At 42.5% G+C, this 23,947-nt stretch overlaps 2 protein-coding genes and 1 long non-coding RNA gene across 10 annotated transcripts in view; 2 read left to right on the top strand and 1 right to left on the bottom strand.

Annotated features, from left to right (window-relative positions):
- Positions 1–14,513, top strand: part of BLTP2 (bridge-like lipid transfer protein family member 2) — a 24,355-nt gene extending 9,842 nt beyond the window's left edge. For 5 of the 7 annotated variants that reach the window (XM_039886100.1, XM_039886098.1, XM_039886099.1 and 2 more), the window contains 22 exons: positions 48–250; positions 400–518; positions 641–861; positions 1,200–1,390; positions 1,514–1,613; positions 1,753–1,955; positions 2,749–3,046; positions 5,309–5,466; positions 5,737–5,943; positions 8,523–8,622; positions 8,858–9,040; positions 9,440–9,561; positions 9,931–10,086; positions 10,173–10,294; positions 10,853–11,033; positions 11,678–11,764; positions 11,965–12,075; positions 12,215–12,350; positions 12,453–12,583; positions 12,763–12,864; positions 13,163–13,297; positions 13,715–14,513. In XM_039886100.1, coding sequence (XP_039742034.1) covers positions 48–250; positions 400–518; positions 641–861; positions 1,200–1,390; positions 1,514–1,613; positions 1,753–1,955; positions 2,749–3,046; positions 5,309–5,466; positions 5,737–5,943; positions 8,523–8,622; positions 8,858–9,040; positions 9,440–9,561; positions 9,931–10,086; positions 10,173–10,294; positions 10,853–11,033; positions 11,678–11,764; positions 11,965–12,075; positions 12,215–12,350; positions 12,453–12,583; positions 12,763–12,864; positions 13,163–13,297; positions 13,715–13,897 — 3,449 coding nt within the window. In that variant the 3' untranslated portion in view covers positions 13,898–14,513. Of the gene's footprint in view, positions 1–47; positions 251–399; positions 519–640; positions 862–1,199; positions 1,391–1,513; positions 1,614–1,752; positions 1,956–2,748; positions 3,047–5,308; positions 5,467–5,736; positions 5,944–8,522; positions 8,623–8,857; positions 9,041–9,439; positions 9,562–9,930; positions 10,087–10,172; positions 10,295–10,852; positions 11,034–11,677; positions 11,765–11,964; positions 12,076–12,198; positions 12,351–12,452; positions 12,584–12,762; positions 12,865–13,162; positions 13,298–13,714 lie in introns of all 7 variants that reach the window. The other 2 variants (XR_005658046.1, XM_039886101.1) reach the window with 2 other exon arrangements.
- The window catches only part of LOC120620985 (uncharacterized), a 25,210-nt gene extending 1,263 nt beyond the window's left edge, over positions 1–23,947 (bottom strand). Inside the window, exons 1-2 of one of the 2 annotated variants that reach the window (XR_005658052.1) lie at positions 23,682–23,947; positions 3,462–10,510 (exon numbers count right to left, since the gene is read on the bottom strand). This is a non-coding gene — a long non-coding RNA (uncharacterized LOC120620985). Of the gene's footprint in view, positions 1–3,461; positions 10,511–23,681 lie in introns of those variants that run through there. The other variant, XR_005658053.1, reaches the window with a different exon arrangement.
- Positions 14,647–19,942, top strand: RSKR (ribosomal protein S6 kinase related). The gene is made up of 12 exons (XM_039886156.1): positions 14,647–14,970; positions 15,364–15,612; positions 15,700–15,783; positions 15,913–15,981; positions 16,356–16,425; positions 16,660–16,764; positions 16,953–16,993; positions 17,237–17,264; positions 17,370–17,459; positions 17,544–17,632; positions 17,763–17,873; positions 18,314–19,942. Exons 1-12 carry the CDS (start codon positions 14,914–14,916, stop codon positions 18,533–18,535), a joined length of 1,215 nt encoding a protein of 404 aa, XP_039742090.1. The 5' UTR covers positions 14,647–14,913; the 3' UTR covers positions 18,536–19,942.

Below are 23,947 nucleotides of genomic sequence, written 5' to 3'. Positions count from 1 at the left end.
AGGGATATAGTTGTGTAACAAGCTGTACCTTTGCCTCTATATCCCAGCGGAAATCTTCCAGTACACAGTGGTATGGGGCCCATGCTGGGATCCAGCCTGGACACTGATTGGCCAATCTGTGGACCTCTTGACTAAGCCCTCAGCTGACCCCAGCCCACCCTTGCCTTGGTGGGACAAGAGCCGTCTTCTGTTCCATGGGGACTGGCACATGGACGTTGAACAGGCGAACCTGCACCAGCTGGCTACTGAGGTGAGGGTCCAGAGAAGTTGTTTTCTCATTTGGATGGTATGGTTGGGGCTTATACAGCACTTGGGGGAAGGGAGAAAGGTACTGATTTGGGAGATGAGGGTGATACTTTTATCCCTATCTCACCAAGTTCTTGTGGGGGATGGCTATAGGATCCTTACAACACAACAGAGAATATGCACTGGGAATGGAGCCACCTATCTTTTCACTGGAAACCTGGTCAGTTTGTGTTCAAAGGTGATTTGGATGTCAACGTGAGAACAGCCTCTAAGTGAGTGGAGTGATGGGTGGGACCTTAATAGGGTGAGGGACTCAGGGTGGATGGAGAGGGGAAGAGCCAAGGGGCTGCAAGTGACCAGGACACTGAGGACTGGGACTCTTCTTGTGAGGCAGGTATGATGACTGCTGTTTCCTTCACCTGCCTGACCTCTGCATGACACTGGACCTGCAGTGGCTATGCCATGGGAACCCCCATGATCACCATAGTGTCACTCTTCGGGCCCCAGAGTTCCTGCCTGAGGTGCCCGTGGGCCAGCTTCATGACTCCTACCGGGCCTTCCGCTCTGAGAACCTCAATCTCTCCATCAAGATGGATCTGACTCGGCACAGCGGGAGTGAGGCTTGGGTCTGGGACAGTGGGGAGGAAAGGCTGGGAGGATGGGCTTAGACACTGAGGAGTTCAGCTTAGTCCTCTGGGGAGGAGATAGGGAAAGGGCAAGGGAGGATTTGAGTTAGCACCTTTTTTTTGAAGAGGGTTGTTGGAAGCCAAGAACTTGGATCTTTGAAAGGAGAGGGTGTTGGGTATATTGAATATGGAGTCGAATGCTGTTTAGGTTTTTAAACCTCTAACCTTAGAGGTTTAAACCTCTAATTTTAAACCTAAAGTTAGGGAATGGTTTAGCTTCATCTCTATATTTTAACCATAGCTAGGAATTTATGCTTTCCTTTGCAGCAATATCCCAGCCCCGAATTCTGCTATATAGTAGTACCTTGCGCTGGATGCAAAACTTCTGGGCAACTTGGACTAGTGTCACAAGGCCTATCTGTAGGGGCAAGCTCTTCAATAACATGAAACCCAGCAAGAAGAAACTTGGTCAGCACTACAAGCAGCTTTCCTTTACTGCACTCTTCCCCCAGCTGCAGGTCAGGCTCTGACATCCCTGCTGACATCTTCAGTTTCCTTAATTTACTTATTTTCTCATATCCGGTCTCTTAATCATCTCTCTCATGCCATCTTCATTCAATGTTATGCTCTCTTGTTGCCAGGTGCATTATTGGGCCTCATTTGCCCAGCAGCGAGGCATCCAGATTGAATGCAGTCAGGGCCATGTTTTCACTCGGGGAACTCAGCGGCTTATACCTCAAGGTACGGTCAAAAATTCCCTTTATTTCTCCTAGCCTATTCCTTGTTCTCTTTCTTTTTCTCAGTTCCCTTCCCTTTCTCTCTGTCCCATACATTTCTTCTGTACTGGTCTGCATGGGTTCTGTATGCCTCCTTTTCTCAGCGGGCACAGTGATGCGGCGCCTCATCTCTGACTGGAGTGTGACCCAGATGGTCAGTGACCTAAGTCAGGTGACTGTTCATCTGATGGCCTCGCCCACTGAAGAGAATGCTGATCACTGCCTTGATCCTTTGGTAACAAAGACCCACCTACTGAGCCTGTCCTCCCTCACCTACCAACGGCACAGCAGTCGCATGGCTGAGGAGGTACCGCCTGACACAGTCTCTTTATTACCTTATTTGTATTGGTAGGTGTTTTAGTCTACTCAGTTTGCCATAACAAAATACTATGGACTGGATGGCTTAAACAACAGAAATTTATTTCTCACAGTTCTGGAGGCTGGAAAGTCCAAGATCAGGGTGCCAGCATGGTCAGGTTCTGGTGAGGGCTCTCTTCCTGGCTTGTAGATATCTGCCTTTTTGCTGTGTCCTCACATGGTTCCAAAAGAGGGCACAAACTCTCATGACCTAATCTAAACCTAATTACTTTTTGAAGGCCCCATCTCCAATATCACATTGGAGAATATGGCCTCAACATATGAATTTGGGGTGGACACAGTTCAGTCCATAGCACATGGTAATGTTCCTAACTATATCCCAATCATATGTGTCATTACTTAAAGATGCACTTGCTTGTATCAGCTGTATGAGCATCTTTTTTTTTTGAAAATTCTTTTTTTCTCCTTCTGAAGATAGTCTCTTGCTCTTCAGGATATAGAGTACAACTTTTTTTCTAGTACCATATTTGCTGTCTTTTTCCCCCAATTAAGGAAGAATTTTAAGTTGAAATTCTTTGAGTCATTTAAAATACAGTGGGTATAGTCAGAGTGTAATCTAATATACATGCTCAGACCACTTAGTTTTTCTTTTTCCAGGGCCGTCTTGTCTCCCCCAGAACAGGTTTTTTATTCAACAAGCTTGTTTTTTATCTTTGCATTTGTAGTCTGGAGGAATGGTGGGAATTTTCATGCTACCTTGAGATTCTTTTCCTGTTTCTTAGGAGCTCTCTACTCGAGTTGGGGATCCTGCCTTTCACACACACCAGCTGCACTTGGTAGATTTACGGGCTTCCTGGACAACTACCAATCGGGACATTGCCTTTGGTTTATATGATGGCTACAAAAAGGCAGCTGTACTCAAACGTAATCTCTCTACTGAGGCCCTGAAAGGGTTAAAGATTGATCCCCAGATGCCAGCCAAAAAGCCAAAGCAGAGTGTCCCCACCAGTGCCCCAGCCCCACCACCTCCTGTCAGTACTCCCAGCTTTAGTGGACAGCCTGATAAGGGGTCATCAGGAGGTAAGCTGGGAGAGGTGAGACTCCAATGGGTTAGGTTTAAAATATGTGCTTGGACAGGAGTTTGAGGAGCACTAAATCATGTCTAGTTCTGTCTAGGCATAGAGATGAAACTATTATTTTTCCATTTAAGCCATGTAAGTCTTAGATAGCAATGATAAAGGGCATTAAAGGGTCTGGTCCCGTGGCTAGGAGAAGGATCAGGAAAAAATGATGGATGAGTAGAGGAAAGAAGCAAAGGATTAGAGAATTGTTTTGTGTTTCAATGAATTATTTTGTTTAGTCAAATATTGAGTACTTAACAGGCACAAAGCGCTGTGCTGGGTTCAGTGAGGGATATAGAATGTAGACATTCTGCTGGCCTCAAGTTTATCATTTGGATGAGCTATGATTAGTTTATTCATTCAATCACTTATTCTTAGATTCATTTTAGCTTTATTGAGGGTTTATAATGTACCAGACTTGACCCTAGACATTAGAGATACAAAGATGGGAGGAATCTCAGAAACTAATAGACATGCAAATTATTTTATTATGAAAATGCTCAAGAAAAACATGTTCAAGAAGAAAGTATTTAAATCAACATAGAGAAATCTAGAAAGCCTTCACAGTGAAGATGATAGTTGAGAAGGGTCATAAAAGATGAGTAAGAGTTCAATAGGCAAGGAAAGAGGAGAGGGCATTTTAAAGGGAGGGAATAACAAGTACAGAGGAATGCAAGTTCATGATGAGTTTAAGAACAGGGTAAAAAGTGATAAATGCCACAAGAGAGAAATTAAAGACAATGGAAGTTGTTCTTGACTAGAGTGAGGGAAGGAGTGCAGTCAGGGAAGGTTTTATTGAGGAAATAGCATTTGATCTGGACCCTGAAGGCTTAGTATGGATTGAACATGTGGAAATGGGAAAGAAGGGCATCTAAGGCAGAATATCTTGAATAGGAGTGGAATTGGTAAAGCTCAATACATTCAAAGGAGATTGAACAATTTGGTTGGCATAGAGAGTAGCTAAAGGAGAGAAGTGAGAGAAGATGCTGGAAAGGAAAGTTGGAGGTAGATCATCAAAGGCCTTTCATACAAGAATGAGTGTTTGGTCATCATTCAGCAGACAATGAACTACTGAAGGTTTTTGAATGGGGTGTCATGTTTAATTTTACTTTTAAAAAGATAAATCTGGCAGCAGTGCAGAGTAGTACTAGAGAAGAAGGAACTGGAGGTGGGGGACAAATTAGGAAACTATTTTGTCTCAACAAGAGGCAACAAAGGCCTGAACTAGGTACAGAGTGGACTAGGGAGAAAGCGAAGATGAGGCTAAACAGGTTTGGGTTGTTGGTTTGGACATACTGAGTTTGTGATACAAGTAGTACATCAGGGTAATGTTTAACAAACAACTGGAAATGAGGGTCTAAAAGCTTAGAGCTAGAGATAGACCGGAGAGTTTCAGCATAGAGGTAAGAGTTAATGCAAAGGGGATGATAATAGGTGCTTACTGTGTGGCAGGTACCCTGCAAAATACTTTTATATATTATTCCATTAAATTCTCTCAACAATCTTATGAGATAGTTACTGTTATTTTATGGACAAGGAATCTGAGAACATGGAGAGGTTAAAGCAAGCTGCTGAAAATCACAACTGGCAGAGATAGGATTTCGAACTAAGGCAGACTAGCCTAATTCTGGAGACTGTGCTCTTAACCATAACACTGTTAGATGAACTCATGAGAATAATGAATAAGAGAAGGGAACATGCCAAGAATAGACCTTAGGAGATACTTATTTCTGAGGCCTGGGAGAAGGAAGAAGGTGTAGAGGCATAATCAGAGGAAGTAGTAGAGCTAGAACACAGTGGCACTGATTGGTTTCACATGGAAAGGAGCGGTCAACAAACAAATAGCATTTAAAATAATATGAAATGAAAAATATAAGGAACAGAAAAGGGGAGTGGGAATCCTAGAGTAATATAAGGAACAAGAAAGGGGGTGAGAATCCTAGAGTAATCCAGAGGTGGATATGCCTAAGAGAAAAAATGCTACCACTTACATAGCATTTCTGTTTTCCTTGGGAACCTGTTACTTTTATTAGTATTGAGGAGAAAATGAAATGACAACCTTTTTTTGCCCTCAGGGGTTGTAGGGTGGGGTAGATTGGAGTTGTAGGTTGGAAAGAATACATTCTAGCCTTTACCTAGCCAGAGAAATGAAAGGAAGGTCAATTTGGATGTGTTCCCTATTTCTTTGAGACTGACGTCCTGCTTCCTACTTCTCTGCCAGGTGCCTACATGTTGCAGAAGCTGATTGAAGAGACAGATAGATTTGTAGTGTTCACAGAAGAGGAGTCAGGTGTGAGTGATCAGTTGTGTGGCATTGCTGCCTGCCAGACGGATGATATATATAACCGAAACTGCCTTATCGAGCTGGTCAACTGTCAGGTACCATCTCTTTACCAGAGCACCCCAACATTGAGCTAGATCAGAATCTTATGTGTTCACCTTCCCCCACCTCTAAATACGAATGGGTGGATAGAGCAAAAAATTATTCCTTCCAGCAAGTATCATGGATAATATCTAAAAGCCATCAGTGTTCGTTCACTCAGTAAGCCAGAGTTAAAATCCAGCTGTAGTTGTTGGTACAATCCTCTCACGAACCTTCTCATTTTCCTTGGTAACTTGGTCCTGTGACTGCTTCTGTCTCTGGCATAGATGGTTCTTCGTGGAGCAGAAACAGAAGGCTGTGTTATTGTGTCAGCTGCCAAAGCCCAGCTGCTGCAGTGTCAACACCATCCAGCCTGGTATGGTGACACATTGAAGCAAAAGACATCTTGGACTTGCCTATTAGATGGCATGCAGTACTTTGCCACCACTGAAAGCAGCCCTACCGAGCAGGATGGCCGACAGCTCTGGTTAGAGGTTAGTCAGCAGGGCTGGGAAGGCCCATTATATCCCATTTCCCATAATTGGCCTCTTCCACCAGAATAGCTGCAAGTTTCTTGACAATACCTGTTGGCTACCAGTTTAACAGAATAGTGAGACTGACAACACCTCAAATGTAAGAACTGTAGGCAGTTTTTTTTTTTTTTAAATCTCATGCTATTATATTTCATTGCAAGGGAGATTTTCATTTCCCAGTGCTAGGATAAAATAGGTTGGAACTTGTTTTTGAAAAGAATGCTGACCCCTGTTAATAAGATCACACTAATCAGTAGACAGTCGGAAAACAGGCAGTAAGTCAGAATTTTAGATACGCTCTCTATCTGTTCTTTCTCTGATCTCTTCTTATGAAGATGATTGAGTGGTTGTTTCAGCAAGGCAGTAAGGATGAATAGAAAGATTGCTTGTCTAGGAGTCAGGTTATATGAAGTCTAATGCCAACTTTGCCACTATAGCAGCATTAGCCTTTGGGCAAATGATCTTTGTTTGTAAAATAGAGTTCTAATACTTCACCCTCACAAGATTGTTGAAAAGATCAAGTGAGAAAGTACTTTGAAAAATATAAAGCTTCATTCAGATGGAATGTAGTCTCATCGTTTTTTAAAAGTAGTATATCTGGGGAGGTTTGTGTGTCAAGATAATATTTTTAGATGGTGAGATTGTGAGCAGTGGTTATAAATTTTGAGCTTCTTGGTAAAACCAAATTTGCACTATAATGTCTAGAATATAATATCGGAATTATTAGGAGATCTAACGATTATGACACCTACCTAGCCAATATTTTGCATTGTTATTACTTACTTTTAACAGGTGTTATGTGTTCACATTGTGCTGGTCATGGTACACCCAAAAGAGTTACTAGATCTAGCTATGTTCAATAAAGACTGATGTGTGAATATCATTTGCCATTATACTTAATGGGGATAAAGCTAACCCCTCTTCCCTGGCTCATGCCTCTTACTCCAGTGATATTAGGGCTCAATCCAGGCAACCTCAAATGTAATTATTTAAGAGGTAATAAACACATAATCAGATGTCAAGCCAAGTAAGGGTCAAGTTACTGGTAATATGAGAGGTCATGCTGATATATTACAGCTGTGGTTCAGGCAAGCAGTGCTCTTTACCAGTAGTGCCAGGAGGTAGGCACAGAAGATATGAATTACTCACACAGAGGAAGGCAGAATGAGCTATGCAAGGTCTACCTATCAGGCATTTTCTGAGCCTCTGCTTTTAGGCATGCCTTCTTTTGCAAGTAACCCCTTTTTTCCCCCCTTAGGCTATGATAGTAATATTAGGGTGGAATGTCCTTGGTTTAGGTGGGAGGGACTTTGATCTTGCCTTTCCTACATAAATTTTTTTGAGCTTGGCAGATCTGTTTATTGTCTTCCATATCACTCATTCTGCAATTCACTTTTCAACTAGGCAGAGAGAGTCAAAAGAATTCAGTCTTCTTTCATGGCAACAGTGCAGAGTGGTTATCTGAAGACAGAAAACAGCAAGAGCACAAATACATGAATACCAAACTGGGTGGGAAATTTTGATTTTGATGAAAATTTTGCCCATGATACGATTTGATTTTTGATAAAATTTAACATAAAATTTACCCTCTCAACCCTTTTTAAGTGTATAGTTCAGTGGTATTAAATACATTCATAATGGTATGCAATCGTGACCACAATCCATCTTCATAACTCTGATCATCTTGTAAAACTGAAACTATACCTGTTAAACTGTAACTCCCCACTTCTCAGTCTTTGGCATCTACCTTTCTACTTTATGCGTGTATGGTTTTACTGCTCTTAAGTACCTCGTATCAGTGGAATTATGCATTATTTTTGTGTGTATGTTACTGCCTTATTTCACTTAGTGTAATATCCTCAACGTTCATCCATGCTGTAGCGTGTGTCAGAATTTCTTTTTTAAGGATGAATATTATTACATTGTAGGTATGTACCACATATTGCTTATTCATCCATTGATGGACATGTGTGTTGCTTCCATATTTTAGCTATTGTGAATAATGCAGCTATGGACATGGGTGTACAACTATCTCTTCGAGACCCTGCTTTCACTTCTTTTGGGTATATACCCTTAAGTGGAATTACTGGATCATATAGTAGTTCTATTTAATTTTTTGAGGGACTGCCATACTGTTTTCCTTAGCGGTTGCACCATTACATTTCCACCAATGTTGCACAAAGTTTCCAATTTCTGCATATCCTTGCCAACACTTGTTGTTTTCCATGTTTTTGATAATAGCCATCCTAATGGGTGTGAGATGAGACTTGATTTGATTTTAACCTAGCTTGTTTTTCTAGCCTGAGGCCTGCGGGCCTGGCAAAATGTGCATGTAACTCAGTTGGGTTTGGGGAATTTGGGTGGTTTGGGTGGTTTGAGCAGTTTGGACCAGGAGAAAGACAGTATGTCTTCCATCTCAGGAGATCTTTCAAACAGTTACAGGAAGGGGAAGTCTAAATAATATAACTACTTGCACCCAGTCGGCCAGGACAAGCTACTAATTCCCCAGGAGTTAAAGGTGCCTGTATCTCATTCTTTAGGTGAAGAATATCGAGGAGCACCGACAGCGTAGTCTGGACTCTGTGCAGGAGCTGATGGAGAGTGGGCAGGCAGTGGGAGGCATGGTTACCACCACCACAGGTCAGCTCTTCCTTCTTCCCCATCATGTGGTTAGGAGCAGATGTATATCCCAAAGGAGCCTTATTTTCTTAACTACTCTTAAGACCAGTATATGCTGGAGTAGGATCATTTTGTGTTAGGCTAGGTTGAAAGCAAGTGTCTAGAGTTCTCTAGACATCACACACAGCTAGCTGGGAGGCTCTCACAATACCTCTATTGAGAATATCTTTTTCTTTTCTCTGCCATCTCTTCCCAGATTGGAACCAGCCAGCTGAGGCACAACAAGCCCAGCAAGTCCAGCGGATCATTTCACGCTGCAACTGCCGAATGTACTATATTAGTTACAGCCATGACATTGATCCTGAGCTGGCAACTCAGATTAAGCCACCTGAGGTTCATGAGAATCAGGAAAAGGAAGATCTCCTAAAGAAGCAGGAAGGTAATTAGAGCTTGAAAGTCTTTTAGGAGCAGACTAGGAAGCTTGTGAAAGCTTCCTAGTCTGCTCCTGAAACACTTTCCTAAGTGGTTTTATTTCCTAAGTGGTTTTCAGACAGTAGTGTTATTAAAGGTTCCACTCTGCACTGGGCATTAACATTTCACTTTGCTCTGCATTTTGTAAGTTCTATGATAGAATAACCTGTACTTTTGGAGGAAACTGGAAAGAATGGGTATTGTTTGATTCTGAAATAAGCAAACATGTTTCTACCCGTGAGCATTTCTCACCAAGCCCGTTCTATGGGGTTAACTAACAGGAGTGGTTCCAAATATGGGTTAGGAAATGGGGTAGATATTTAAGTGGAAACTTGAGCCTCTTATTTAGCTGCTTATAATTACCTAGGGGCTGTGGATACCTTCACCCTCATCCATCATGAGCTGGAAATCTCCACCAACCCTGCTCAGTATGCCATGATCCTGGACATTGTCAACAACCTGCTACTCCATGTAGAACCCAAGCGGAAGGTGAGCATGGGCCCCTATAGAATGCCATTTAGCCTAACAGGAACCCCTTATCTAGGAAAGGTCCGAGTACCCCTGAGACTATAGAGCTTACTTGTTTTTCTTGGTCAGTTCTCTACTCAGTCATTTAAATACCTCTAGAAATAGTAAGTACTCCCCACTTCCATCATTCCTACCCTGTGGGACTGGCTTATTGTGAAATCCACATTGCCAAATCTGCATTGGCCTACCCCTTACTCTTGCTGCTAATAGTGACAGATAAAGGTGAGCTTTCCAAAAGAGATCCCCACTTATTGTTCCTTTCTCTATTGCACTTTACTGTAAGACTCGTCTATTAGAAAATCTTGTTTATTTCCTTTTCCATTCCTTTAGGAGCACAGTGAGAAAAAGCAGCGTGTCAGATTCCAGCTTGAGATTTCTAGCAATCCAGAGGAGCAGCGCAGCAGCATATTACATCTGCAGGAGGCTGTGCGGCAGCATGTGGCCCAGATACGGCAGTTAGAAAAGCAGATGTATTCCATCATGAAGGTAGTGACCCGGGCAGTCTTGAGGACCAGGAGGTTTCCTAGGACAAGGGAGATCTCCTCTCAGTTTCTCCTGTCCTTGCTCCCTAGTCTTTGCAGGATGACAGCAAGAATGAGAACCTGTTTGACCTGAACCAAAAGCTTCAGTTGCAACTAAACCAGGAGAAGGCCAGTCTACAACTGGAAAGTGAAGAGCTTAATATTCTCATCAGGTGCCACAGAGCATTCTTTCCCTGTCTTTTTCTAGTTGCCAGCTGCAGTCAATTTCTCTTCTTTGCCCATGTTCTGATAGTCTTTAGATTTAGTGTACATTATCAAAGGATGATGTAGTAGATTTCAGACACCTCTTCCTGAACAAGCCTTACTGGACTTAGCCAAGAGGTTGAGAACAGGAGAGCTCTTCCATTGGATCATAAATAGAGTACCTCCTGGGAAACGAGAAAAATAGATAGTTGGAAAAGATCACTTTTGTGGTCTTGATACTGTGCAGCTAATATCTTGAAAATAATTTGAAGTTGATGAGTAAGGAACACAACTACAGATATAATTGTAGTAGGAAGAGAGAAGCTGTAGAACTGAAAGATGGGATTGTGTTCCCGTGGCCCAGGGTATGAGGAGTAATGAATCCTGTGAAAAAAATTTAGAGAATAGCTGTTCCAGAATGGGTCTATCTCTGGATTTACCCCCTGCATCATTCTAGAGCATTCCACCTCACCCTCAACCTGAGTGCTATTGCCCTTATTGGCTTTGACCCTAATGTTCATTTATAGATGTTTTAAGGATTTCCAGTTGCAGCAGGCCAACAAGATGGAGTTGCGAAAGCAGCAGGAAGATGTGAGTGTGGTCCGTCGCACTGAGTTCTACTTTGCTCAGGCACGATGGCGCCTAACAGAGGAAGATGGACAGCTAGGAATTGCTGAGCTGGAGCTTCAGAGGTTCCTCTATAGCAAGGTATTGGGTATATACAGTCACACACGTGCAGCTGTATTGAGAAGCACTGACCTATCTCAAGAGTCTAACTCACAAAAAGATTTTAAAAAAGGGACTAATTATTATATGACTATTAATAATAGTATTAAAGATTATTGAAACGAGCAGAGTTTCTCTTAGATACATCTGTTTGTATTATTAAATAATACAGATATATAGATGAGGTTGATCAAATACTTCCCTCCTTGAATAAGAATATCCCTAGAAATGTGACCCATAGAGTCACTTGTATTCTTCAGAGTCCTACTTGGAATAGAACCATTAATTCTATACTGGCATTCAGCTTTACTGCAATTACCCATGGCATAGAGGAGAGGACATTGTTCATTACCTGGCACACCCCCACCCCTGATGTTTGGAAATGAATGAGACTACTTTTGAATGTCACAGTGACTGGGAAGCACTACTGGCATTTAGTGCCCTGGCCAGTAGCACCCATGAGAAACACTGGATTAGAGAATACATGAAGTTGAAAGAGATATCAAAGGTTGGGATTAGGCATATGGAGAACCTGAAAACAAATAGGATATGTAGCAATTCTCTAGCAAGCTCTTGAGAAAAGCTTATAGTGGATTGGGGTTGGGGTGGGGAATCTGTCTTTATAGGTGAATAAGTCTGATGACACAGCAGAACATCTTCTGGAATTGGGCTGGTTCACTATGAACAACCTCCTTCCCAATGCTGTCTACAAGGCAAGTTTTATTTTCCCATTCCTATCCCATTCATAACTTCCTAGCACAGAGCATTTGTAATGGCCCTTCCACATAAACGCACTACTAGAAACAGTGTGGTGGTATGAGATGGTGAAAGCTTGCCCATCTCGGCAAGACCATTGCTTCTCCCATCAAGTCTGCAGAGGAGTTTTAGGTTGATTTATCACTCTATCCCGCAGGTAGTCCTGCGGCCCCAGAGCTCCTGCCAGTCTGGGCGACAGCTAGCCCTCCGCCTCTTCAGCAAAGTCCGGCCCCCTGTTGGGGGTATCTCTGTTAAGGAGCACTTTGAGGTTAGTAAACAGTCCTTTGGGGACCCAGGAACAAAGGGCAGTCAGAAGCTATCTGTGCATTATATTATGCTATTAGGGGTAGGTAAACTGAGGGATGATGTCTGAGCTTAATTGCTTCTTCAGCCTTTTTCCTCTTTAGGTGAATGTGGTGCCTCTCACCATCCAGCTGACACACCAGTTCTTCCATAGAATAATGGGCTTTTTCTTTCCTGGACGAAGTGTGGAAGATGATGAGGTTGGTGATGAAGAAGATAAGTCCAAACTGGTGACTACTGGTGAGAACTTTCATGGTGGAACTCCAGAGGACTAGAGTAGCAGCCTCAGACAACTGAAGCTTGAGAGAGAGGACAACAGCTGGTGTGCTTGCTTTTTCATAGGAATACCAGTGGTGAAGCCTCGGCAGCTGATTGTAACAGATGATGCAGCAGCACTGGGCCCTGGGAAGGGTGTGGCGCAGGGCTTGAATCGGAGTTCTGGGGTCAGAAGATCATTTCGCAAAGCCCCTGAGGTACTGGGCATTCCCTTGATGTTAGAAAAAATCAAGAATCCTGGGGTACTTTGGCTTGGCTGGGGATTTCTTCTGTCGCCTTTGAGTCTACTCCAGGGGTGAAAGGAGATGAATATCTTTGGGGTCCTAAGTTTCTTCTGATGGTTTTAGGAGCTCACACTCCTTTCTGCCTTTTCTAGCACCCTGTGGATGATATTGACAAGATGAAAGAGCGAGCAGCCATGAACAACTCCTTCATCTACATAAAGATTCCACAGGTTCCACTGTGTGTTAGCTACAAGGTTTGCTCCTCCCCAGCACTTTCTAAAATGTGGGAAGGGAACCAAATAAGATCATCCGAGATTAAAGACAGGGAGATAGTCCAGCTTGTGAAGGTGGAATATGGGTGATAAATCTTTTTCCTCTGCTCCCCTCAGGAGTTAGTATCATTACTAGACTGAGGTAAGGAGAAATTATCTATAGGTTGCTGCTACAGAAAGGTACTAGACTTGGACTCAAGTACTGGTTTGGACTTAAAATGGCAGCTGATGTATTTTTTTCCATCTTCTTTTCTCTCCCCTCCCCAACCTTCCATTGCAGGGTGAGAAGAACAGTGTGGACTGGGGTGACCTTAACCTGGTGCTGCCCTGTCTGGAGTACCACAATAATACATGGACATGGCTAGACTTTGCCATGGCTGTCAAGAGGGATAGCCGCAAAGCCCTGGTTGCCCAGGTATTCCAGCAGAGTTCATGGCTGTTTGGTTAGCAGGGGAAGGCAGGCAGATCCTCTGCTCAGGATCATCTCATTGTAGGATGTATTAACAAGCAGCCAGCCTTGGGATGGGGCAGGTGAATGAAGTGAGCTACTTCTATCTCTGACCCTCTGTGTCCTTGCTTAGGTGATTAAATTGAGTGTTTACTGTTTCACATGTTAACTACTGTTGATTTTTAGGGAACTGAAGGTTTAACATAACTAGGTTTAGCATGGGTTCTAATTGGACTGTAAGCCTCTTGAAAGCAGAGATCATTTTAGGATTTGAATTGCCTCATTGTGCCTTTATGTAAGTTTAATAAATCTTTATTGACTTGGTTCATTGCGATTTGTTCCGCTTGTCCCACTAATATTTACCTTCCATTTTATTCCTGTCAGGTAATCAAAGAGAAGCTAAGGCTGAAACCTGCAACAGGATCTGAGGTCCGGGGAAAGCTAGAAACTAAATCAGACCTCAACATGCAACAGCAGGAAGAGGAGGAAAAAGCCCGGCTCCTCATCGGTTTAAGTGTGGGCAACAAGAACCCTGGCAAGAAGTCCATCTTTGGCAGGCGCAAGTGATCCAGCAATCCGAGAGTGGCTGCAATACAGGATCTGACTGGCTTAGGCCCCAGGGACTTGTGGGATGGGAGGCGCTTCATTTCATCCATCAGGATTTGTGGGGGTTAGGAGCCCACAGGGTACTGCAGATAGAGGCACTGCTCTTTAGCACTTGGCCTGAGCATGGTGGATAATAATGCTGAGTTCTACCTTGCACTCATCAGTGGCAGGCCCAGTGCCAGAGAGGCATCAAGAGAGCAAGACCCAGGGAACTGCCCCAGGACTAGGAATTGGTTCCCTTGGGGTTAACTGAAAGGGTGGGGGACAATTCTGATCAAGTGTGATAAATTTTTATAGACATATATATATAAATATATATATTTCCTAAATGTAACTGCTTTCCCTCTGTGCCAGAAACTTGGGGGTCAAGGGAGGGCTGGTCTTCTGTCTCTCATTCCACTGCCTTGTATGAAAGAGGTATTAGTGTTCTGGGGGGAATTAGCCTCTCCCCAATATGTGCCAAGCTTACTTGGGGAGATGGTAATAGGAGCCAGGGCTGGCCATGGGTCCTTTTGGGGTATGCCCTGGAGAATGGTAAGAAAATGATTTAAAGAGAAAAAATATATTTTAAATTTGATGCTGGTTTTTTTTTTTGTGTATGTGTGTATTGAATGTATGGGTTCAATTTGTGTGTATCTTTCCCTCTCCATCAACTTAAGACTCATCCTCTAGCTGCCACTGTAATGAGAGTGGCCTCTTCTCTTCTGTCTGAAACCGTATCACAGATATTTCCCAGTTCTGGTGTGACACTGGCCCCATGCTAATAGTTCTCTGCACATTTTAGTTTTGGCTGTAAACCTTAACCCGGGGTGATAGGATTTGGGGATAAAGGTGAGGTTTGGCTGTGTCACTTGCATCTCTAGTTATGAACAGCAAGGAAGAGGTGGGGCTCATGTAATGCAGCATCAGGGGGAGGAACTGCTTATGTAACTGGGACAGCAGATTTAGCCAAAGGAGAGAAGAGGCAAAGGCTGGGGATGGGAACGGCGAGCTGTCGGCAGGGGCAACACACCCAGGTGGCTGCTCCTAATAAGGTACGATGTTGGGCTCTGGCACCCTGTTTAGGGGAGGTGAAGGAGGCCTGGGGCTTGAAGCCTGGGAAATGACTGGTGAGGAGCATATTAGTGATACTCACTGTGGGGTGGGGCAGGGAGGCTATACTGTGAAAGTATCCCAGCCCCATACTGGGAGGCTCAGGCTGAATTTTTGATCCCTCATGGGTAAAATGTCCAATATTGTTTTCCTAGAGGATCTGAATTGTGTCCAGTTAATCTAGGCCTTGGCCAAAGCAAGTTTAGTGGCAATTTTGCCTGGCCTCAAAAATGTACCCCTAGGGTTGAGATTTGAGGGAGTGCCTGCTGAGATGGCTGAAGGAACCTGTAATGCTTCTAGGGCGGAAGTTTTAGAGTGGCTCCCTTGGCTCTCAGCAGGGTGGCAACATCCAGGGCCCCTGGGTGCGAGGCTGGAAGAGCCTTTGGTCAGGTGTGGGGACTACCAGGTCAGTTCTGGAAGAGCTGTGGAGACTGCGGGGCCCTCAGTGCCTGCAACAGGAGCCTCTGGAGCCAGCCCCACTTCTAGTGGAGAAACCTCTGTCTGAGTGGCCAGTGCCGCAATTCATCAATCTCTTTCTGCCGGAGTTTCCCATTAGGCCCCTTAGGAGGCATCAGCAACTGAAGGTAGGTCAATTGAATCTCTTGAAGGGGTCTCAATTTTGGGAAATCTAGACCAGTCTCAATTGCCCTGTTCTCCATTTTTCTGTACAGATTATAGGCTTTGTGGCTAAAGGCTCCTTTGGAACTGTCTTCAAGGTGCTAGATTGTGGCCAGAAAGCAGTATTTACAGTGAAGGTAGGGACCTAGGTACTGTTCCACATTCTTCTCTAGTTCCTGTCTCCAGTCTTGGTTCTAGAAAGTTAAGAGGAATAAGCGATTCAACACTATTCCCTTCTGGGAGTCATCACTCCTTTCCTTTTATAGGTGGTGCCCAAGGTCAAGGTCCTCCAGAGGGACATCCTGAAGCAGTGCAAAGATGAGGTTAGCATCCAGGTAGGCACAGAGTCCCTGGAAAGGATCCTAGGAAGAACTAAACTACAGGTGGAGAAAGCACTTTTCTTGTCCAGTTGTCCTGCTCTTCCTAGTTTTGCCCCACTCTCTGCCGTAACAAAAGTATATCCTGGGAAAAGTAGCTATCAGCAGAGTTCTTCTAGGTCCTGCCAGGGAAATCTCTCCAGCATGTCTCAGTGTGTTCCTTATTATTATGCTGGTTTCCAGATTACCAGGCAGGCAGTTTAGTTGACCTGAACTGAGAGGTAGGGCAGCAGCCCCTTTTATGCCCAAGTAGGTATATTCTGACTTCTTCTCTGCCTTGATCCTCTCACTGATACTGTTTTTTCCTAACTTTCTGTTTTCTTTGTCCCTAGCGACAGATCAACCATCCTTTTGTACATGGTTTGGGGGACAGTTGGCAGGGAAAACGGCACCTGTTCATTAGTGAGTGACTCGCCTCTCTCCTCATTCCCAAGGGTCCTTCTACCATACTCCCCACCTGAGATTACCCACCCTTTGGCTTGTTCTGCCTTTGCTCTGTTCCCCTTCTTATAGCATTTCTCTCTCCCAAAGGGAGAGGGAACAGCAGGTGGCATCAGTTTGGGCAGGAGGCCTACAGTGCCTCAAACCCAGGCACAGTAACCTCCAAATATTGCCTAGACTTCTGGTGCTTTGCAGTGTGCAGCTACTGTAGCACAGATCTGTACTCCCTGTGGTCCACTGTTCGCTGCTTTGCTGAGGCTTCCATCCGCCTCTTTGCTGCTGAGCTGGTCCTGGTGCTGTGTAAGTGAAACAAGAGTGGTAATGGAAATGAAGGAAAAATTAAGGGTGGCGGGGAAGAGAACTGATGTTAACTCGGGGGTGGGGGAGGGGGTTGTCAAAGAACTGAGATAGGGATGGGGTGGGGCTACCAGAGAAATTGGAAAGGACTAGAGCGCTTCAGCACACCCTACACTTGCTGTCATCCACAGGCTATCTCCATGACTTGGGCATCATCCATCGAGATGTGAAGGTAGAATTAAGTGCTTTTTTTCTTTGTCTGAGGAGGGGCCTCAGTAAGTTCCACAGGTACAAGGTAGGGGGAAGCTGAGAACAGTTGACCTTGGGACCCTCATGGGTGTAAGGATTTCAGCAAAGATCCTCCAAGTATAGACTTAAATGCTGAGTAGGGCATCCTTTTCAGCTGGGGGGTATATATGATGAAAGTGTCAAAAGGAAAGAGATGAATAATAATTTCTCACCTGTGATTTTTCAGATGGAAAATATCCTCATGGATGAACGAGGTAAATCCTTTTCCTAGCCCCAGATGAGAGGTACTCCAGTTTGGGAATGAATCATAGCAGATGGAGGGTTAGAAAAGAGTGGTGGTGTTATGTTACCTTTTATAGGTCATCTGAAACTGACAGACTTTGGTTTGTCCCGCCACCTGCCCCAGGGAGCTAGAGCCTATACTATTTGTGGCACTCTTCAATACATGGGTAAGAGAGAGGCTAAAATTGGTGGGTAATTATTGGGCATTATAGCCCACAGATGTCAGTGACAAGTATCTTTTAAATCTGTAGCCCCAGAGGTCCTGAGTGGAGGGCCTTACAACCATGCTGCTGATTGGTGGTCCCTGGGTGTCTTGCTTTTCTCTCTGGCAACTGGAAAGGTGAGAGAATGGTAGTGACACTGGGCAGAGAAGAGAGGAGCTTTGCTCTGTGGTGGGAAGAAGGAGGACCTTAAGAGACCTTGCCTTATTCCTACTAAGGAATGATATCACTCCCCTGCCCCCAACTCAGTTCCCAGTGGCTGCAGAGAGAGATCATGTGGCCATGTTGGCAAGTGTGACCCACTATGACTCTGAGATCCCAGCTTCTCTTAACCAGGGGCTCTCACTTCTGCTCCATGAGGTAAGGGTGAGCACTGCTTTCCTTCTTGACTACCAAACTATTTACTCTCTCCTTTCCCTATCATTGAAGTGTATGTCCCCATTCCTCTGATTACTTTTTTGGGGGGGGTGGGGAGCTCCACCTTGATCAAGTACTGTGTCACTACTTGCTCCTTAACCAGCACTTCAAATTTCGTTCCTGTTTTCTGGTCCTCTAAATCTCCCCATCCATAACAGGTCACTTCTGAGAGAGTGGGCCAGTGCCGCTTTCTTACCAATACTGCTGCTTTATTCCTACCTTTGCCCCCAAATTAGTCTGTCTCCCTCTTTTACAAATCCTCTTCTCTTTAGTGTTGTTCTTCCTGCCCTTCACAGCTCGATGAACTTTTTTCCTTTTTCACCTTCTCTGTTCAGCCCCTTTCCTATCCCAGCCCTCAGCCTTCATGCTCTATTTCCCTTCAGCTCTTATGCCAGAATCCCCTCCAGCGTCTACATCATTTGCATCACTTCCAGGTCCACCCTTTCTTTCGGGGTGTGGCCTTTGACTCAGAGCTACTACAGAAGGAGCCAGTGAACTTTGACATAGAGACACAAGCTACCCAGCCTAGTCCATCGGAGTCTATGTTCTTCAAGGACTTTGACTGTAACCTGGAGTCCTGCCTGGGTCACCCCAGCTTTGCTTGAACCCCTCTACTGTAGATTGGGGCCCATCTGGAACCTGAGGATCTCCTCCACTGCCAACTCAGTATGACTACCTTGATGACCCAGTTTGTTTTACCATTCTATTATTGTTATCATTCTCTTATTCTTCTAGGCATTTTGTACCAGCATTCAAATTTTGGGCATTTTACTACTAGCAGCCACAACTGACCTCAGCCCTTCCCCCATCACACAACCCACTTCTCAATTAAACATTTCAGATCAGAGTGTTGACCTCTTTCTCTGCTTCATATTTCCAGTGCTCATGCCCTGAAGCTTTGAGCCTGAGGCTTATTCTACTTTTCTCTCTCCTTGTTTCTTTACCATGTTTCCTTTCTTGAGCAATAACACTTCATGGGTTCCTAAGGTGCTATTTATATGTTTAACAGGCTTGTCAGAAGCAGTATGAATATTTTTCAGAGGTCTCAAAAGCTGGCATTTCAATCCCTAAATATGCAGCTAAAACATCTGATTCTGGGGCTGAAAGCCAGTCTGTAATAAATTTAATTTTAAAAAATTTAAAAAGTTAATCTAATAGCCTAATGTGAGGAACAGGAACTAAAACATGGGTGGGTTAAATGCCTTCTCTAGGGATAATTGGAATAGTTATCCAAATGTTTTCTAAAACAGAACTTTTTTGAAAGACATAAGGATTCTTAAACTGAACATTGCCCTAGACATCCCAGGATTCAGTTTCTGATGGGCAAAACAAGGGATTAAGAGGCATGACATCCACTTAAGATTTAAAGACCTTTTCCTTTAGTAAAGAAACTCATCTGGACCTTAAATTTGTATCCATGTCTGGCCTTTCTGACTTTTCATTATTCTTCAGTTATATCTTCTGTTTCCAGACTAAGAGAGTCTAGAAAGTATTCTGGGTATGTCTATTAATTCTGTCCCTGGTTAAGCCAGATTTCCCTTGTACATTGCTGGCATTATATTGGCCTCTGTAGAATTGCTTTTTCTGGGTTGCATTTTGGGAATCTGTATCAATCCCCTATGAAACTTAATTTCTGTTGGTACTGTAAAGGGTATTTATGATTACAGTTCTTAATATTCTATTTGAACATGCATAGGAGAAATTTTCTTTGAATCCAGTTGTGCTTTTCCTGAATTACTGTTTGGTTTTTATCTTAAGACACTAAATATTCAACTGACTGTATTTTTAGAGCAAATTTGTGGCCCACCTCTCCAAGTGTTTAGACTTCATGTTATGTATTTTGTATGCTAGCCACGTTCTTGGTTTCATCTTCCTTTTCTACCTTTATTTTCCTAATTATCATTTTCCTATGTTTTAATCTTTTTTAATCTTACTATATTATCTACATTTTTGTAAGCCTTTTTGGAATGAGGTTGGCATATAAATAAAGAATGTATCCTTTATCCTTTTAATTATTTCATTTGTTTCCCTTTAGACACTTTTTAGCTTTATTACATTTATTTTAAGTTGTAGTGACCAGAACTGCACATTGGATAAAAACCTTGAATACTAGAAATAGGAATTAATAGCTTCTAAAATTGTAGTTATGAGTATTAGATTGGAATTTAGGAGACCTGGTGCCTGGATCCACCAATAACTATCTCAGTGTCTTTACACAAGTCATTTTAACCTCTCTGGATCTTAGTTTCCTATGTATAAAATGAGGGGATTATAGCCACTGGTTCTTAATTGTGGGGAATGAGTTTCAGATTTCTATGATGCTTTTTCAAAGGCCAGATGCAGAGGATTTTATGATACTGTGTCTGGCTCAGTGTCAATGTTCAGGTAGCCCAACATTATATAGTCTCTCTAGTCACAGCAGCATTTTCGGTTAAGGTCTTTAGGACATGGTTAATATAATGTTACAAGGGTCCCTTTCCTGGGTCATGTTAGATTGCTTACAGATGATGATTATGTAAGTGTAGTTTGCATAATTTCTTACCAAATGAGGACATTATTCACATACTCTCTTCACTCAGTGGTGCACTACAGCAGTGATTTTCAGGGTAGAGTAGAGGGAGTGATAGAAAATCAAAGTTTCAGAAAGTATAATTTGAAAAAAAACATTGTCCTCATCCCCTAGTTGTGATATATTATTCCTGGAAGGCATTCTGTCCTGCTACCCTCCACTCCCATTCATAATTACTGACTTATAAATATACTTTTTAGTTATTTACATTAAATTCACTTAAAATTTATATATATAACCTAAAATAATCTTTTAAGTTCAGCCTTATGATTTGACTTTTCATTACCTAGAACTCAGATATACCTGTATATATGGATATTTTACTCTATTCCCTTCTCTCTTTTATAATAATTTATTAGTAATCTCAATTCCTTGGTTACTCTTTAAATAGTCCTCAATGTAAATATCTTGTCAAAGCTTTTTTAAAAAATTAAAATCATATTCATTACATTATTAACCTCTGTTACGTGCTGAATTGTGTCACTCCCTTCAATTCATATGTTGAAGTCCTCACCCCCAGTACTTCAGAATGTGACTGTATTTGGAGGTAGGGTCTTTAAAGATGTAATTAAGTTAAAATGAGGTCATATGGGTGGGCCCTAATCCAATATGACTGGTGTCTTCATAAAGAAGAAATTAGAACACACACACACAGAAGGAAGACTATGTGAAGGTTGACGGCCATCTACAAACTGATGAGCGAGGTCTCAGAAGAAACTAACCCTGCTGACCCCTTGATCCCAGACTTCTAGCCTCCAGAATTGTGAGAAAATAAATTTCTGTTGTTTAAGTCAGCCATTCTGTGGTACTTTGTTATGGCAGTCCTAGCAAACTAATACAACCCCTATGAAGAGTTCTAATAGATTAATCAAGAATGGTTATTTACAAAAACAGAATGCTACCTTCTTCCCAATAAGTTGGTTTTGCTTATATTCTGAGAACATATCATTATTTCAGATTTCTTTGGCCTCTGAGTTTCACTAGTTTACAGTGTCACACTGCCTCTTTGGTTCAGTAAAACGACAATTGTTTTTAAACAGTTGGACCCCAACTTTATATCAAACAAAACTTAATTCCAGAGACATCAGGCTTTAAATGTGATTATCAAAACATTAAGAATCTTAGAAGAACATTTGAGAGAGTAGACCTAAAATCAATCATTGGAGGAGATAACTTAAACCAAGACAGAAAATGAAAGCACTATAAAAGAAAAAGGAAAACATTTACATAAAATTTTGATGAGTGAATGACTCAAGATAAATCCAGATGCTCTGAAAGGAAAGATAAACATCTTGACCACATAAGTTTTATCTTTGTATGGCTATAAATAAAGTCAATGAACAAAAAAATAGAAAATTAAAAAAAAATTGCAGTGTGATGACAGTTGATGTCTATAGAACTCTTACAAATTTAGAAAAAGGTATTTTAAGGGCCAAGAATATGAAGTGATAATTAGATTTACATCAGTTGACTTAACAAGGCTCTACACAAGACACTGAGGAAAAAGATGTAGAAGAAAATATACCATTCTTGTAAAAGAGTGCCTTCTTTCCCTGTTGTGTGTGTATGAAAGTGGGAGGGGGGAGAGAGGGTGGGCGAGCGAGACAGAGATGGAAGAGAGAGAGGAGTAATGCAAGTGGAAAAAGAAGAAGAAAAGGCACTAGCCCTCTATTCCAGAGACCCCAGTCTGCACACCAATTATTTTTTTGAGAAAAAAATGTGCATGTGTCTATGTACATGTATTTTTATAAAAGTGTACACACTATTGGTTATTTCAGGCAGGGAAGCTCTGCCTTTAATGCATCTTTGTATTGTTTCACTTGCTATAATAAGCATCTATTATTTTTATAATTTCAAAGACACCAAATTATACAAAACAACACCAACAAACTTTTATTTACAACAGCATTTTCCCTCTCATCTACCCCCTCCATAACCCTCCTCCATATCCATCCTAATTTGCTGCTGGAAGCACATCCCTTTGGCTACTCATCTGGCATCTGACATACCAGCTACAAAGAGGACCAATCAAGCATTCCAATTCACACATTTCTATAGTACAAGTTTTTACTACTAGCACTTAAGAGTTTTCCATCTTGGTTTTTCTTGGTCATTTCCCACCCTTGTTTTATTCACTGAATCTTTTTGACCATAAGTACATATACCTTGGGATTCCTTCTGAGTCTTGGGCAATCCCAGGATCAAGTTTGTACTCTTAACATTGTCTTTCTCCCAGTTTTCCATTCAAGTAGCTGTTATTTCTAGAGCCTACAGGCTGGGACCATTACGATGCTGGAGCAGTGCTGTCCAATAAAAATGTAAGCCTCATACATAATTTTAAGTTTGCTAGTAGCTATACTAAAAAGGTAAGAAACAGGTGAAATTAATTTTAATGTATTTTATTTAACCCACTATATCTACAATATCAATTCAATGTAATCAATATTTTAAAAATAAGATATTTTACGTTTTTTTCATACAAAGTCTTCGAAATCCAGTTTGTATTTTATACCTATAAAAATCTCAATTTGGACTAGCCACATTGGAAGTGCTCAAGAGCTAGTGGCTATGATATTGGGCAACAAAGTTGTCCCCTGTGGGCCCTGAAGTTCATAACATTATAGTTTCTCTTTGAAGTATTGCCTTTTCCGAATTCATTAAAACTTCAGAGTGTAAAGCTACTGTAAGTGTCAATGGAACACACTTTATCATAAACTATTAACTCTGAATACTTACCTTCCAAAATTCAATTTCACCTTCCCTAGCTAGATTTGTCATACAGAGGGGATTCAAGCAACAGGAAAATGTAGTAGTAGTTGGTAGTGTGGGTTGTAATTTTGACTGCCATTTGCTGCCTGCAGGGCAATGGGCAAATGACATGATCTATGACTCAGTTCCTTCATCTGTAAAATGGGGATAATTACAGTGATCCTTATGAAGACTAAAGGAGTTAATACATATAAAGCATCTGTAAAGGTGCCAGGTACATAGTAAATGCTCGATATATGTTAGTTATCGTTCTAGTAAACTCGTTGCAGGCCCTGAGATAAGACCCAAAAAAACATGAGAAATTCTGAGGTGGTTAAATTACAGCGTGGGTTGAGAACCACGTCTCAGGCCATCACCGAAGCAGGACCTATGCGCAGACAGACAAAGCCTAAGTAAAAAAACGCTCCACTCACCTTTCCCTTCCAGACTCCCTGACCGGCTCTTTCTGGTCAAGACTGACGCAAGAGATAACTGACGGAAACCTAAGGAGAGACTTCCTAAGGCCAGGCTACGGAGTCAACTTTTCTGATAGGGTGTGAGGGTGGCCCACTGGAAGCAGAGGAGATGGACTCTCCGAGGTGAGGCTACATACGAGTCTAAGTCCTGGCACGCATCCAACCCTCCTGCACGCGTCAGTGATGACCGGAAGGCAGAGGGAACTCGCGCAAATCTGTCGGGC

This window comes from Pteropus medius, unplaced genomic scaffold (genome assembly GCF_902729225.1).
Source record: "Pteropus medius unplaced genomic scaffold, Ma_sr-lr_union100, whole genome shotgun sequence".
Classification (NCBI taxonomy): Eukaryota; Metazoa; Chordata; class Mammalia; order Chiroptera; family Pteropodidae; genus Pteropus; species Pteropus medius.
This window is presented reverse-complemented; position numbering and strand designations above follow the sequence as displayed.